The sequence below is a fragment of the Haliotis rufescens genome, unplaced genomic scaffold (genome assembly GCF_023055435.1).
Source record: "Haliotis rufescens isolate VD_foot unplaced genomic scaffold, xgHalRufe1.0.p SCAF_12, whole genome shotgun sequence".
Taxonomy (NCBI): Eukaryota; Metazoa; Mollusca; class Gastropoda; order Lepetellida; family Haliotidae; genus Haliotis; species Haliotis rufescens.
The window spans coordinates 20,997,357-21,013,341 of record NW_025963802.1 but is presented as its reverse complement, the minus strand read 5'-3'; the positions used below and the strand labels follow the sequence as shown (position 1 = coordinate 21,013,341).

Below are 15,985 nucleotides of genomic sequence, written 5' to 3'. Positions count from 1 at the left end.
CCAAAGGGCCAATCAGAAGAAAGGTAGCATCTGACAGATATTAAAGGAAGTCAAGATGCTTCAGTCACATAAAGTGGTGGACATATCTAAAAATAGATAGGGGGAAGTCCAGGTGAAGCTGGAGAAATTACAGAGGCTGCAAAAGGGTATCAGGTTGGTGTTAGTTGGCTGACATTCAACTGCAGACAAGGACAACATATAATGAACACAGAATGAAGTGATGGTGATAATAGATGAACATGTATATATATATATGTATAGAACGAATCTAAGGGGGTTATAAGTGGGTGGTACTTATGTGGCTATAACTCATTCAGAGTTAGCACCACCACCCGGCTACAGTTACATACTATTGTTTTAGTTTGAGAACTGAATAGAGCTTGTGAAGTCACACTCTGAAATTATTTGAATGATTTAAAAACAGAACCTTTGACATACTCTCCCTTTCAAATGGAAGTGTTCATTTTAGGGTAGCTAGAGATATAGGACTAGGTTGTACTGCTTTAGACAGCATTTGGGATAAAATATGAATAGATAGATATTGATGAGGTCAGCTGTCACTTGATTTGGTAAAGCCAAGATAGTTCATGGTACAGTTTCTTATGAGAAGGTTTTGGTGCAATAAGTATTTGACAATATGTTTCACAGGAAGATTTTCTTCATTGCAATATGTTTATATTTCAGTGTTCACTGCCATGTGTTTTTCTTCACAATGACGTGTCATCCTGCCTTAACATTTGTGTAAGTACCAAATTGTTTGTCAGGAAATACAAAGCCTCTCAAAAGTTTTTATCAAGTTTGCATATGAGGGGATTTTACCCTTAGTTGAGATGCATGATATGCCAAGATTCAAACGACAACATTTTTTGTGCAAGCTACCAATTGCAAGGTGCTGGTGAGCCTATGATTGCATGACACAGTGTGTAATCTGTCCGTTTACTTTTGACATCTTCTTTGAGCCAGCAGCAAGGATGAGCCTGAGACACTTAGAAGTGTTCAGTGTATTTCTGGCTTTATGTCTTTAATCTCTTTCATCAATTGTGTTCAAAATTGCATTCAGTAGTGTTACAATGATTTTGCCTGAACTTGTGAAGTGATCGCGCCAACTCACCGCTGTTTACAGAAACCACAATCAATTTAACGCTTTAAATGCCTTAACATGAACCTTAGTGGTCAGAAAATGGACACATAATTCACAAATAGCTTTCACTAAAATCAAATTGTGCCATTTGTTTATTGTTGTTCTTCTCAGACACAACAAGAGCTAGCAAGGATTCTAAAATGACGTAACTGGAATCAGAGTTGTTCATGCCAGTGTAAATAAAAACATTAAAAATCTTCTATTTGTAAAAAAAGGCCTAGATAGGTGAAACTTTATGAAGATGTGTAGGGCAATAATGTAACTTGGTGAATGGAAATAGGACTTTTATATAGTGGAAAGTGGTTACCCGGGGTAGGTATCATTTACTCAGCAAAAACAATGCAAAGAGATGATATTTTGGTAGTATGTGTAGAAGACAAAGTCAAGTAACATCACCACAGGCCCGAAATTTATTCATACCAGCTAGTACCAGGTTTTATAATATGTTTTGTGATAAATAATTGTTGAGCATTTATTCGCTAGAGCCACATTTATGTTAATTATGTTTGTGATGCTCTTATTTATTTGATGTGTTTATAATAAGCTGAGACCTTGAGCTAATGTTATCCAAATGGGATAATGCAGTGTATAATAATATTAATAGGTAATATGTTGATAAGATAATAGTGTTATCTTATCTTACTTTCACAATCTCATTAAAATCAGACCTCAGTTCTTGCTACTGCTAAACGAAGATCTGAGGACATCCCATTAGGGGTCACGTCAGAACGACCTTTCATCCGACCAATGAGAGCATCGCTTACCAGATTATGAAAGTGACAGTTGGAATGTGATTTCTAATCATGCAACCTCGAAAACTTTAACTGCAAACGATAGTTACGGTTTTAACGACTGAATCCATACAATCTAGACCATCTATAAGCCATTCCAGAATGTTCTTTTGTTCAGGTTTCAAATTTGTAATCGAGAATTTGTCAAAATATGTTTCGAAGTGTAGTCTCCAATTTGAAATTAGTGCCGAAAAGCATGAGAAAGCTGCCTTCTGATTGGTCATTCCATTGGTCGGTCAAAGTTCGCCAAGGGCGGTCTGACATGACCTGTAATGGGATCTTCTCAGATCTTTGTTAAGCGGTAGCGAGAACTAAGATCTGATTTTATTGAGATTGCTTACTTTCATTACTTGCTTGGTTTGAATGCAGTATGACAAATTATGATATTTAAAGGATATATTTCTGAATTATCTGCCTTTGTTCACTGGTCAAATTAAAGAACATTGGAATTTTTCCTGACAGAAAGTCAAGTCAGCACATGAAATGGGATGTTAATTCCTGTCATCCGTCCATCTGATTGTCTGTCCATTATTAACTTTTGCATTTTTGACACTCACTATTTTCTTGTGTGTGCTAGAGGAAGCATTTATATTTTTGGTTTGAGTTTTTCTTTAGCACGCCTTTGATTGTAGTCATACTGTTGTCTTTGTCTTCAGTTATTGTTTATGTTGCTATTTACTAGTGATTCTTCTTTGAAGAAGTTCTTGTTTATTGTTTGAGTAAAATTCACGTAAGTATTTAGAAGGGTGATGTATTGTTAGACCAGTATAGGTGTGGCCTTAATGGCCGCTCATGGGAGTCCAGGAACCTTCCCCTAACCAAAAGGCAATGAGGGGTACAGACTGAAGTGGGGTCAAGCATTTCAGACCAGAGAGACCCAGAAGAAGGGAATCAACTTTTATGCCATGTCCGCGACAAGCTCCATGACAGACACAGAAGCATTCCCCAGCCAAATGGTCACAAGAGGAACTGATTGAAGCAGGATCAAGCATCATTGAAGTGAGAAGTGCAGAAGTTATTACCTCCACGGTACTGGCACTGGCAGGGGATGGGTTTGCAATAGACCTATAACTGTGGGTCCCATTGAAGATTTTCCCCAGATTAGCATTTGTCAGTCGACTTCGCGACCCGCACAGGTCGGGAGAAGAGATTTTAAAGCATTCAACTGGACCTGAAAGGTCACTGTATGGATGCGGTGGAAGTGAGGAGGAAGAAGGCAATCCAAGAAGTGTCCAGTATTCAGAACAGTTACCAGCAGTTTTCACACATCCAGCCAAGCCAATCGGGTACCTTGTGCGAATGAAGCCAATATTTCCCCATGTGAGGAATTGGCCTGCACCTTAAGATCATGAACCACACAGGGACCAGCCAGACTACAAAGCGTTGTTAGATCACAGTTACAACCATGGTTACCACCAGAGACTAATGTCTTACTTATGGATACAGAATCTGGCAATGGGAAAAACAATTTTCTTTCCAACATTTGATTATGAACCGGGTCATTCTTTGGCAGAGCTTACTTGAGCAGATCTACTACCTTATGACGGATCTAGGACCTATAGTGTAGAATGCCATGCTGCCTCGATATCAATACACATATATGCCCTACTCTTCCTTGGTCCAGATACACTTCAGTAGTTACCAACCAGGCACCTGAGGTCTTCAAGTATCAACAGTGGAGATAGTGAACCTCTTCCCCCAGTGATGTTGCAGAGGGGTTTAGTGCAGTAGATGGAACATTCCACAAACACATTCTGCGGGTTGTGAGGTATTCATTTCTGTCCTTGACACTCATATGGCGATGATATACGGACAAGATTTTCACCCCTGTGGGTGACACCGGGGTGTGTCTGTCCCTACCCACAGCAGCGGCATGCATGTATAGTGAGACTTTGGCACTATGGTTTTCCTTGTCCTTAGTCGTGCAGAGTTAGTAGCAGTGTAAGTTTCAGTGTATTAGAGGTGGAAAAGAAAGGTAAAGTTGCATAAGGCCAAGCTGACTGGCCAAGGCTATTGTATTAAACAATGGATGGGTCAAGAAACAATAGAAAAAAGAATGGAATTACCTGTCCACCCTTAAACTGAAATACCTAGGACCTAAAAGAGAAAAACTGAAAACTAGCCAAGTGGATGATACTTGACCATCGACAACTAATGGTCAATCAACCTGAAATGGACCCAAAGTTAAAATATAAAAAAATGAAATAAACATATAGACGCGTCTTGCCTGAGGCGGCCCAGGGACAGCAGAGTCCACGGGCTCCAGGGAGTGTTCTAGTTCGAATCCCACTGCTGACTCATGGCCCTTTGCGTTGTGTTTTATTTGATGTTAACTGTCTGTTTTAACCGTGAGTCAGCTAACTGGGGACACTCCTGTGAGACTCTGTAGTAGGTATAATGCATCCGGCGGGTGAAAAAGGACAAAAAGACCAGTTGAAAATCTAATGAATTTTTAATACAACAAAAGTAAACTGATTAACAAAATATAAAAGTAAGAAATCCAACAATCTATTCCTACCCTAAACCTACTTAAACCTAACCCTACTTCTCCCCGACGGAAACCCCCTTACACAAACTATATAAATCAATCTACCTACATCCTCATTTCTTCCCCACCCAGCTACATCAAACCTATTCTTAACTAGTGAGACGTCTTCTTAAACAAGAGAATGTAACTAACTGTCCCCGCACCCAAGTGGACTTGTGTGTCGGGGAATCCCGACCTCTTAAGACACTGAATGCTGCAGTACCAGGTCCTTATATACCACTAGGCTGACCCTTGACCCGATTAGGGAAAACTCCTGTCGTACAGCTGTTGGCTCCGCGCATCATAGCTCGTGGCGGAACATACAACATGCGGCTCGAGCACTCAAGTAGGAAAACACCCACCCCAAAACGACCAAAAGGAAACAGTTTATGGCCAAAACATGAGTAATAAGAGAGATAATTGACTACAAGATACTTACAACGTCCAGAGGTACTTATATCGAATTTATAGGATATTTCTTATAGGTTCTAAAAATAGCCACCCGATGTCCCTTACTTATGTTAAATTACGTGGTCTCCTACAAATATATACAACTGCCTGCCACAGTTGGACACCAGTTGGGATACCACTAGATGCTGCCTACTGAACATTGTCAGATGGATAATCATGTACCACCTGGGATCTAGTTGGCACATGATTGCCAACTGAGACACTGTCACCAGCTAGGACACAGATCAGGGGTCAGATCTACTAACTCATCTGCCTGACACAGTCGAAAGAATGAAGTGAAGCAAGATTCCAGTTCATCACCAATGGATTCTCCTTTTTTGTGGTTAATAGAAGAAATTCACCATCTTATGTTGGGTTTCAAGTCGAAGGTGAAGGAAGAAGTTATGCTACTGTAGTGGACATACAATTCCTGAGTACCAAGATTTTAGACCACATGTTTCCTTATCTGAGGTCAGATGCCTTGTACGCACCCAGCTACACGACAAATGTTGGCATAAACAGGTGGCCATGGACCAGTTTTCCACCTTGACACAAAGGAACTTCACTCTACTGTCATAGCAACTGATTTGGAAAAACTTTGTCTGAATGAACATTTAATTGTAAAGGCTTATTACCCTGTAGTCATGACATGTATAAATCTAGAATCACTTAATTGATGTTGAAAAGAAGACGAAGAAGTCCTCGGCAGTTATTCAGAGCATTTAATGGCAGTTAGTTCATCATCATAGGCAAGGCATGGCAGTTTGTCAACACACGCACACGGACTGCACGTGGACACATAAAAAAGTATGAACCGGGTGCATACAACTGTCGAACCGGAACGGAATGGCAGACAAACAAAATCACACCTGATGACATGCACACAGCATCAGCAATAGGCGAACAGCCCCACCATCCCTACCATCATTGAACAGCATTCATTCATTACTTTATTACAAAGCCACCCCCAAATTTAGAACAAAATTTGGAAAATTTGGAAAAAGAATAAAGTAATTCCCTTCAGGCAAAGTCAAAATTATCATTAAGGCAAACTGCATTAATGTCAATTCTGTTCAATGGCACCAAAACAAGGTCAGTCATTGGCAATACAATATAAAAGTCACATTTCAAAGGCACAGATAATCAGTTATCATCTGGTCATTCTGGGAGTCTGATCAGTCGCGTGACTGGTCGCGTAATGTCACAGTCACCCATCGTTACTGTAGCAACACAAACTCTGCCGTCACAACTGGGGTGGATCTTGGAAACTCTTCCAACTAACCAGGTGGCATGCACATTTTGTAGGTCAACTATAATCACAACATCCTTACAGTCAATGTCTCTCTGATCCTTCTTATCAGAAACCCATTTGCTTCTTAACTGCAAGTCTGGCAAATAATGTCTCAAATGATGCTTCCAAAAGTGATCTGCAAGGACCTGACTATAGCGCCACCTGCGCCTTCCTATGATTTCACTGGCAGGGTAGACCACCTGTGGAAGGGATTGATCCAGGCGTCCCATCAGCAGAACATTGGGGGTAATGGGGTCTATGTCACGCACATCACTAGACACATAACCTAATGGTTTAGAGTTCAAAATGCCTTCAATTTCAGCAAATACTGTTTGAAGTACAGGATCAGTGGCTGATTGGTCTCCCAAGATTACCTTGAGTCCATCCTTGATGCACTTAATCTCCTGTTCCCATGCACCACAGAAGTGTGGAACACTTGGTGGATTAAACCGAAAGGAGATTTTCTGTTATCTAGCTGTCAATTCAGTGAAGGAGTCATTGCAGCCCATGCCTCCTCAAGCTCTCTCTGACCGCCCCAAGAATATGTGCCTCTGTCACATAAAACTTCATAAGGCTTGCCACGTCTTGATATGAAACGTCTAAGTGACATCAAAAATGAATCAGTGTCCATTTTGTCCTATTTGTCAAGATAAACAGCTCTTGTTGTCATACATTTGTAAAGAATGCCCCATCTCTTTTCCAATCTCCAAGCAATCTTCACCATCAGAGGGCCAAAACAGTCAATTCCAGTTGAATAAAAAGCTGGCTTAAATAATCGAAGTTGTGCTGATGGCAAATCAGTTCTGCACTTGCGTTGATACTTGCGAATTGCCTCCCTTCCATGTATGATCCAGAAAGTTCTCATTTCCGCAAGCACCCAAGCATCATACCGGGTACTCCTTTATAAGGGGTTGGGTCATGGCATGCTTTGGATCCAACACTACAGGGTGCTTCACGTCTCCAGGTAAGTCTTCAGATCTGTGTAGTCTTCTGAATACACGGATAATCTTGTGGGTTGAATCATAAAAAGGATCAAGCTTCAACAACCGACTTCTGGAAGGTACGAGTTTCCCAGATTCCAATGCAGTAAATGCAACTGGAAAGCACTATCGCTGAGCAAGGCTGTAGAGATGCATTTCAGTTTGTGTTCTGGTATCAGCATCATCAGCCGCCCCATGAAGCACCTACATAGTCTTGGTGACGAGATCATTCCAATCTGTACAACTGTTGAGATCAACAGGTAGATCAACATTCAATGCAGACATCATGCACCTTGTTTTCTTTTCACTGTCATCTACAGTGTCTGGCTGAATTTCAATTGGCCACTGGTCAGAAGATAGATGTAAGAAGGTAGGACCATTTCTCCATCGGGATTGATCATCACTTATATCTATCAATTTCTTGCCTTTCAAGTCATCTGCTGGATTGGATGCAGTGTTGATGTAATACCATTGAGAGGATTCAGTAAGGGTCTGTATCTCCGCAACACGTGTTCCCACAAATACCTTATAACGGCAAGAGTCAGACTTGATCCATGTCAATACTGTTGTTGAATCACTCCAAAGCATGATTCTGTGGATTGGCAATGTAAGTTCACTGGACAATACATCTAACAATTGAGCTCCTGCAAGAGCTGCACATAACTCCAACCGGGGCATGGACAACTGGCGCTTTGGTGCGACTCTCATACGTGCTTGCAGAAAACTGACATGAATATCACCATCATCAACAGTCCTCATGTATGCAAACAGCTCCATATGTCCGCTCAGTTCTCAATGTAGCATAACAACGTGGAAGTCGCACTTCACTGACATTTGGAAGCTGCAACTCTCAAGTCATCCATCCGTCATATAGGACACCTTGTTCAATAGTTGCATCCCAGTCTCTCTTAACAGCCCACAGGTCCTGAACAATACACTTAGCTACGGCTAAGAAAGGCACCAAAAATCCAATAGGATCGTATTGGCCTGCAAGTATGTGATAAATCACTCTCAAGGTCAGTGAATCATGTTCTGTTAGCTTCTGCTTGTAACCCAGCTCATCAGTATTGATGTACCACAACAAATATAAGGTTCTCTCAGACTTATCATCTCCACCCCTGTTCAACCACATCTTGAATGAATCTGAACGGTCCTCGGATGGGACATCTTGCACAACAGAAGCATCATTACTGGTCCACTGTTGAACATGAAATCCTCCATCATCCAACAGATTCCCAATATCATGGAGCAAGGTTCTAGCATATTCACTAGTGTGCACACTGTCCAGGCAGTTGTCGACATAGAAAGCTTCCATAACAGATCTCTTGACATGTTCTTTGCCCGACCTGTGGTTCTTTACATGCCTCTGTGGGGCGAAAGGAGCGCATACTGGACTGCACGTTGTTCCAAATGTCAGTACTTGCCATTCATAAATGTCTGGTTCACCATGACATCTCATGTCATGCCACAGAAAACAAAGAAGTGATCTGTCCCTCTGCAAAAGTCGCACTTGATGGAACATAGCCTTTATGTCCCCAGCAATGGCAACAGAATGCTGTCGAAATCTCAAAAGAACTCCAAGTAGGGATGGTCCCAACTGTGGTCCAGGTAACAATTTCTTGTTGAGATTTTTACCGTCATGTTCATAAGAGCAATTAAACACCAAACTGTTTACCATTTTGTTCCACAACATGATGAGGAATGTACCATGACTCGGACGTCTTCCTGTCTTCCTTGTCACTAATAACTTGTACTAGTCCAGCATTAACTAACTTGTTAACAAGACCACTGTGAATTTCTGCCCTTGCTGGATGATTCAGTAAACAGCGCTCCATACGTTGAAGGGGACCATGGGTGGCCCAGTTGTCTATGGCGCCGTGTTTCGCTGTGCAGAGTTGCATCCCTTGGGCACGCCAGAAACCTATGATTGTGGGGTTCGAATCCTGGTTCGCACCGATTATGTTTCTAGGTTTGTCAGCACCATACCCGTGCTCGTGGGTTTCACCGAGGTGGTAAATGTCTGAGACCTGCATCACTTCGGGCTTTCCTCCCACATTAAGCTGACACGCCATGATATAACTGGAATACTGTTAAAAGCGGCGTTAAACCCAACTCACTAACTCACTCACCCATACGTTGAAGTGTTGGGATCATATCTTCTTTTGAAGCCTCAAACACTGTGTCCTCGATCTCAACAATGGAGTTGCATATCGGTAAACACCATTCACTTCCACTCTTTGAGTGTCAGTTTCTAGAATATGCATGGCAAGGTTATCCTGCTTTGACCTTATCACATCCTTCTTCAGATAAGGCATCATATCCATTTTCCACAATGCCTGAACGTCACTCATTAGACTAGTAGATTCCACCTCAGTGAATAATACTGTTTGGGTCCTAACTTGCTGCTGTACATTTTGTGTTCCTTGAAGTGACCAGCCCAGTCTGGTATGCACAGCGATTGGAGAACCACTTGGTTCACTTCTAACTGGCTCTTGAGGTACGATCAGTTCAGCCAAGTCTGAACCAATCAGAATGACTGGTTTAGCATTGTCAATATGGCACAAAGGTTAGTCTCTGATATGTGCCCACTGTTTCTGGAGTTCAGCCACTGGGTATGTATATTCAGATAAAGACAAGTTGCTCGATGTGAAGGCATTTAGCACATTGTATCTTGTTTCTGGCATACCCTTTGCAGATACCTGAACATTCACAGACTGTCCACTGCACAGATATGGCTCATGCCGAATTGTTGTAAGCAAAATGGTATCTGGTTTCTCCAAAAGATCAAGAGACTTCACAGCGGATTAAAAAATCATGGTTCTTTGAGATCAGTCATCAAGGAGTGCGTAAGCATTCATGCTTCGGCCTTGTCCGTACAAAGTAACCTCAACAACTTTCAACATGGTACTTAGGGCGTGGATGGCTGATCAAGATATACTTGTGCAGACAAGGAAGAGGTCTTTGAAAACATCACCTTCTGTGCAGTCATATGCCTGCATGCATCATGCATGGCAGTAAGATGCAACTCGGTACATCGTTGACACGGTGTCTTTAGGTTACAGTCCTCTGGTTTATGTTTTCTTGCACATCGAAAACATCGATCTCTCAACCAAGATTCAACTTCCAGATCAGAAAGCTTCTTAAACTCTGGGCATGTATTCAGAAAATGATCAGCTGATATACATTTAGGACAGTACCCCTTGTACTTTGGTTTGACCTTGACCTGTTGACCCTGTTGTCTGCCATTTGAAGCATTTTGTTGAGTGTAGAATGTTGATGCAGAACTTGTTTCATTACTTTGTTGGCTAGAGACAACTGTATGTCGAGACATTCGCTTATCAGACTTCATGGAGTCAGTCCTAGGCACTGCTTGATGAGATAATCTCTTGGCCCTTGATTTTGGCTGTAACCACTGGTCAAGGTTGGTCAAATTGTATGTTGCATTAGAACCAGAATCATACAGTCCCTGTTTAATACAGTACAGTACTAAAGTTATCACGCATCCCATGTGGAAGCTTGGAGATCAGAGTTGACACATGTGAAACACAATACAGTTCAGCTCCACTCTGCATGGATTTCAACATCTCAACTAACGACTGTATACATAAGGCAAAGTTCTCAAAGGCATCATAATCTCCAAACCTAATTGGTGGACTGTTAAGCAAGGCACTTATCTCACTCTGAATCCACTTGGCCCGCACTACTATGTGCGTTGCAATTCCTGCACAGCTTTTGTGTAAGGAGTAGGGTGAAACATGAAGACCTCAGCAAGCTGTCTTGGTTTATTACCAAGTTTATCTAATAATAGTTGATACTTGTAAGTTTCAGTCAGGTGAGGATGAACATCAGCTAGTGTCTCAAGTGCCATCTTCAGTAAGATAAAGTCTCGTTCCTTACCACTCTTGAATTCTGGTAGAGTAGGTTTAGGAATTCCATACACAGATGAAATCAGCATTGGCAATTCAACACTGGGAACATCTGAAGCAGTTGTGGGCTGAGGTACAATAGCAGGTGATTGATTGACATGGGAATCCTTATTCTGTCTATGTGCAAACACATCAGCACTTGGACGGAGAGTGTGATTATGGTCTACATATGAATGTTCAATTTCACGCTTGATATGTCTATCAGTGGTTGGTTCACCTTGATCAGTAAACTGCGTTGGGTATGTTACCTCAGTGTTAAGTTCCCTGGGATAGGATGTCTCACTCCTTTATCCTATCACCACTGTCAATCATTGATGAAATTAACTTTGCTTCTTTATACCTATTCTCAGCTTCTCTTAAGTTTCTTTCTTTAGCAACCTGTGACATCCTACTTTCCTTTTCTTTCTTGATAGTTCTCTCCAATCTCTCTAGCTCATGTCTAGTTTCGGATGCTTCATCCTCCATATGCTTAATGTGAACAGCTATATCTCTATCTTCTTCTAACTGCTTCTAAGTTCATCAAGTTCATGTTCAGACGTTTGCTTATCACTTAGTCTTGACAAAACAGACGAACAAGTAGAATGTGCACTTCCCACACTTATTTCCGATCGTGTAGTCATTATTTCATCAAGTTCATGATTCATGCCAACTACATAATCTGACAAATAGGCAGGTGGTTGTCTGGGCCTGGACGAAAACTAGACGGGGTGTCCCTCCTGCCAGCACGACCGTGTTTCACCGGGAATATCATTGTCATCACTGTCAAAGTTCATAATTAGGCACTGTACTTACATATCCAGCTAGCGGGACCATGAAAACAAGACGAAGAAGTCCTCAACAGTTTTTCAGACCATTTAATGGCAGTTAGTTCATCATCATAGGCAAGGCATGGCAGTTTGTCAGCACACGGACAGCACATGGTCACATAAAAAAGTATGAACCGCCTGCATACATCTGTCGAACCTGAACGGAATGGCAGACAAACAAAATCACACCCGACGACATGCACACGGCATCAGCAATAGGCGAACAGCCCCACCATCCCTACCATCATTGAACAGCATTCATTCATTACTTTATGACAGATGTTTATCACTAATAAGATGCTAATCCTAATTATCATAATTGCGGCCCAAACTGGACGCATGTGAGAGCGCTCTCCCAAATGTATGGATTTTTCGTAAATATTTGACAAAGCAAACATAAGAAGAAGAACATACGCCTTCCCCAAGAACTGAAGATAAATATAATAGATACCCGCGGTTGTACGTTTGTATTTTGTTGTACAGAGGAGAAAATACCATCTTGACATAGATATATGAAGAAATCTGGCAAGCAGGTTAGAAGCACAAGTGAGATACGAAAACCTTCAGGGTCACCTACAGATTCTCTGCCACCGAGAACACCGAGGCAGCTAGTACAGTCTACCATACAGATACCTTCCGTCTTTACATTTGAAGCCAGTGCACCTGAACATACATCTGAAAAACCGGACACTGAACCGGTAAGTGAGAAACAACACTGTGATCAAAATTAAAATCTCTCACAGGACAGTTTTTCTATGAACATGTGGGCTAATCAGAAGGATATATCGTATCCATCAACAATATTTGATTTTATTAATGATGCTTCCATTGACATTCTCACAACTAAACTCAGCAGAGCTCTCATGTTGCCCCTACTCCAAGACAAGTTTGCCAAGTTATTTAAGAGTGTAGCAAAGGATTTTATCGAAGGCCGAGCCAGAGATATTGTACAACCGCTAAAGCAAGCAATCATTGATCTTCGACATGAACTTGAGATGAAAACTGATGATCTTGTGCAGTACAGTAGAAGAAACACTCCACGAATTAGTGGCGTACCTGAATCAAAGGAAGAAAACACGGAGGCATTAGTGTTGGAGGTCCTCAGAGACTTACCTCGACTTACCTCGACAGATGCTACTGAGTTGGTAAGAAAAACATGGCTAGGAACAGACAGGTCATCATAAAATTTGTCAGCTATAGAAACAGGAACAAAGTAATTTCTAACAGAAGAATGCTGAGACAAGATAGAAGTTCAGTCTATATAAACGAGGACTTAACCAAGCATCAAAGTAAACTGTTCAAACTGACCTGAGACTTAAATGCAAAACAACTAATTTCTTCCACATGGACTTATGATGGCCGAGTGTATGTTGAGGAACAACCCGAGGGTGTTATGAGGGTGATTCTGTGAGAATCTGACCTGGACAGATATCGTTGATGTTATTGAGAACTTACATTACATTAGATTTGTACCCTGCACTGTATAGCTTCAGTTACAAGTGATTCGTACTGCGATGCAACAGTGATAGTTAAGGATCCACCAAAGCATATTTATCGTAATCTCATCAAAACTAACTACTGTCTCGTGTCTACACAATGGAAAACACTCCATGTATCTGTTGTAACTGTTAGTAAAGTCATGTACTATTATTGTATATAAACTTACCTGTGTCTCTACTTTCTGCCAGCTTCCCTGTGTATTCCTACTGAAACCTTCCTGTACCCTTTTCCTACTGCTTTCTGGTGTACACAGTTTTATGATGACTAACTGTCCTTGCCATAATTTCTTGTCAAGATCTGCATTGCCCGTTTTCTTAAATATGCATGATATTTTGTTCTTGCAGTTATCTGACTATTGTCAATGTTCCCAATATCACACAACCACACACCTATGAGAAGTATGTTTATATTCATCTTGCTGAATGGGTAATGATATAATTCCACACCGTCTGGTGATTGGGGTTTTCAATTGTATTTTGTGTCAAAAGAGCCAGCGTTGCACACATAAATTCAGCCTAGGTAGTACTTCATTCACTGTATCTTTTCTCAGCGAATTTTACAAATTGTGTGATATACTTCATGTCGAATCCAGAGTGGGCAGTGTGTTTGTATTTCTTTGTGTCATGCAAGCTCAGATCAGAAGCGCTAATGTAACAATTGTTATTGTTGCTTATGCTAGCCTGGGATGTTCATCAATGGTTTCAAATTATTTATGAGAGGAAATGGCTTACCGAAATGATATAAATAGTTTGGGTAGAATTCAAACCAATTAGAGATTAGTTCACATGTAGTTATGTATCACAATGACTTATGTTGTCAGAGAGCTGAAAGCTTTGGCAAAAGCAACGTGGTCTACGTGGATATTCTCGAATGAGAAAAGCTGAATTAATTGATTTCCTAGATAATAATAAATCAGTTGGCGATGTTGATAAACCCACTGTTGTTGATAATGATGAGTTAAAATTTGTACCCACAGCCGGCGTTGGTAAGTATCTAAGAGGTTGGAAGATGGATATTAATTCCAACATGGATGTTAATGATGTTAAGCCCATTGTATCGGGCAAAATTAACGAGGGGTTAGATGATTTAAATAGTATAAAATACCAGCTGACGGTTAAAATGTCATTGAGTAAAAGTAACGCAGACGATAGCGCGCTGAATATACTGAACCTTATTTCCGGAGCAATCAAGAAGTTATAACCGAATCCGATACTATAAACACATCATTAGATACATCAATTCAGAGGATACAGGAAACTTTAGAACACTTGACTAATAGAGGTTCGGGTTGGGGTGTGGATAAAATCGATAGTATATATTTATATAAGTAGCAAATTATATGCCTTTCAAAGGTGGATCTTATATAGATTTCCCCCTGTATTATAAGAAGAAAAAAGCCATAATTAATGTAAAAAATAAAGGTGATGACTGTTTAAGAATGATGATAAGATCTGCATTGTTCCCCGTAGACAAAAATCTTATTTGAGTGAATACCTTTCAGATTACAGCATTGTTTGTTTTACCGAGACACACCTAGATGACAGTATTAAAAATGAAGACTTGAGCTGGGAAATTTATTTTAACCGGTATGAAAAGACAGAAATATGTTTGGAGGTGGTGTTATGATATATGTAAATAAGCTGTTATCTTTTAAAAGAAGACATGAATTAGAAAACATGCAAGATGAATCGATATGGATTCAAATATGCTTACCTCAAAGCTCAATTTTATTGTGCACTGACTACAGACCAGAACATAATTCAGAGAATTTTTGGACTCGCTTAGATGATAGCATTGAAAATGCCCTGGATACTGTAAATCTTGAAATTAATGCGAGCGTGAATTAAATGTGAAAAATATGAGTGGTCTTTGCTCGCATTATTAAACATCACATTTATATCAACAATAAGACATTTTGGATAGCAGAAATACCAACTTAGACATACGCTGAAAACGAACAACTATGTATTCCACATCACTGTTTATTGAGCAGCACTTGTAACAAGTATATAAATAATGTCATTCAAATACTAATTACATCCTGTGAATTGTCACTGCTGGGGTCAAGACAAGAGTTTTACTCACTTATGTCATCACTGATGTAAGTCCAGACAGACGCCACCCATGCAACACGGTGTCCTTGTTCTTTGCGACTGCGTCACAGGTCGACATGAGCCAGCGCGCATGTATTGTTTTAGCGGAAGTACTCTACTCTACTCTAATAAGCGGTGCTATTTGGTGTGTGATTGGATTAATGTAAGATTGGATTAAGGTGAGGATTCTATTGTAAACTTGACAGAGGACAATTTTTTTAGATATAAATCCACTGATGCTTTAGAGGAGGGGCGCTAATACAAAAACTACAAAAAATATGTCTTAAAGGTCAAATAATTAACTACATCCAAAGTTTCCTAACAAACCGCAAAATCACCGTGGGCATAGACCAAACGCTATCGGACCAATGTCCGCTAGAAAATGGCACTCCCCAGGGCAGCATCCTAAGCCCCACACTCTTTAATATTATGATTAAAGATCTATTTGAGGGACTATCCCCCAAAGAAAACACATCAACA

The 15,985-nt window shown here is 40.7% G+C and overlaps 1 protein-coding gene across 1 annotated transcript in view; it reads left to right on the top strand.

Annotated features, from left to right (window-relative positions):
- LOC124150005 (tyrosine-protein kinase receptor torso-like) overlaps positions 1-15,985 on the top strand; it is a 534,068-nt gene that overhangs the window by 161,306 nt on the left and 356,777 nt on the right. The window contains exon 4 of the mRNA XM_046521879.2: positions 685-741. Coding sequence (XP_046377835.1) covers positions 685-741 — 57 coding nt within the window. The remainder of the gene's footprint in view (positions 1-684; positions 742-15,985) is intronic.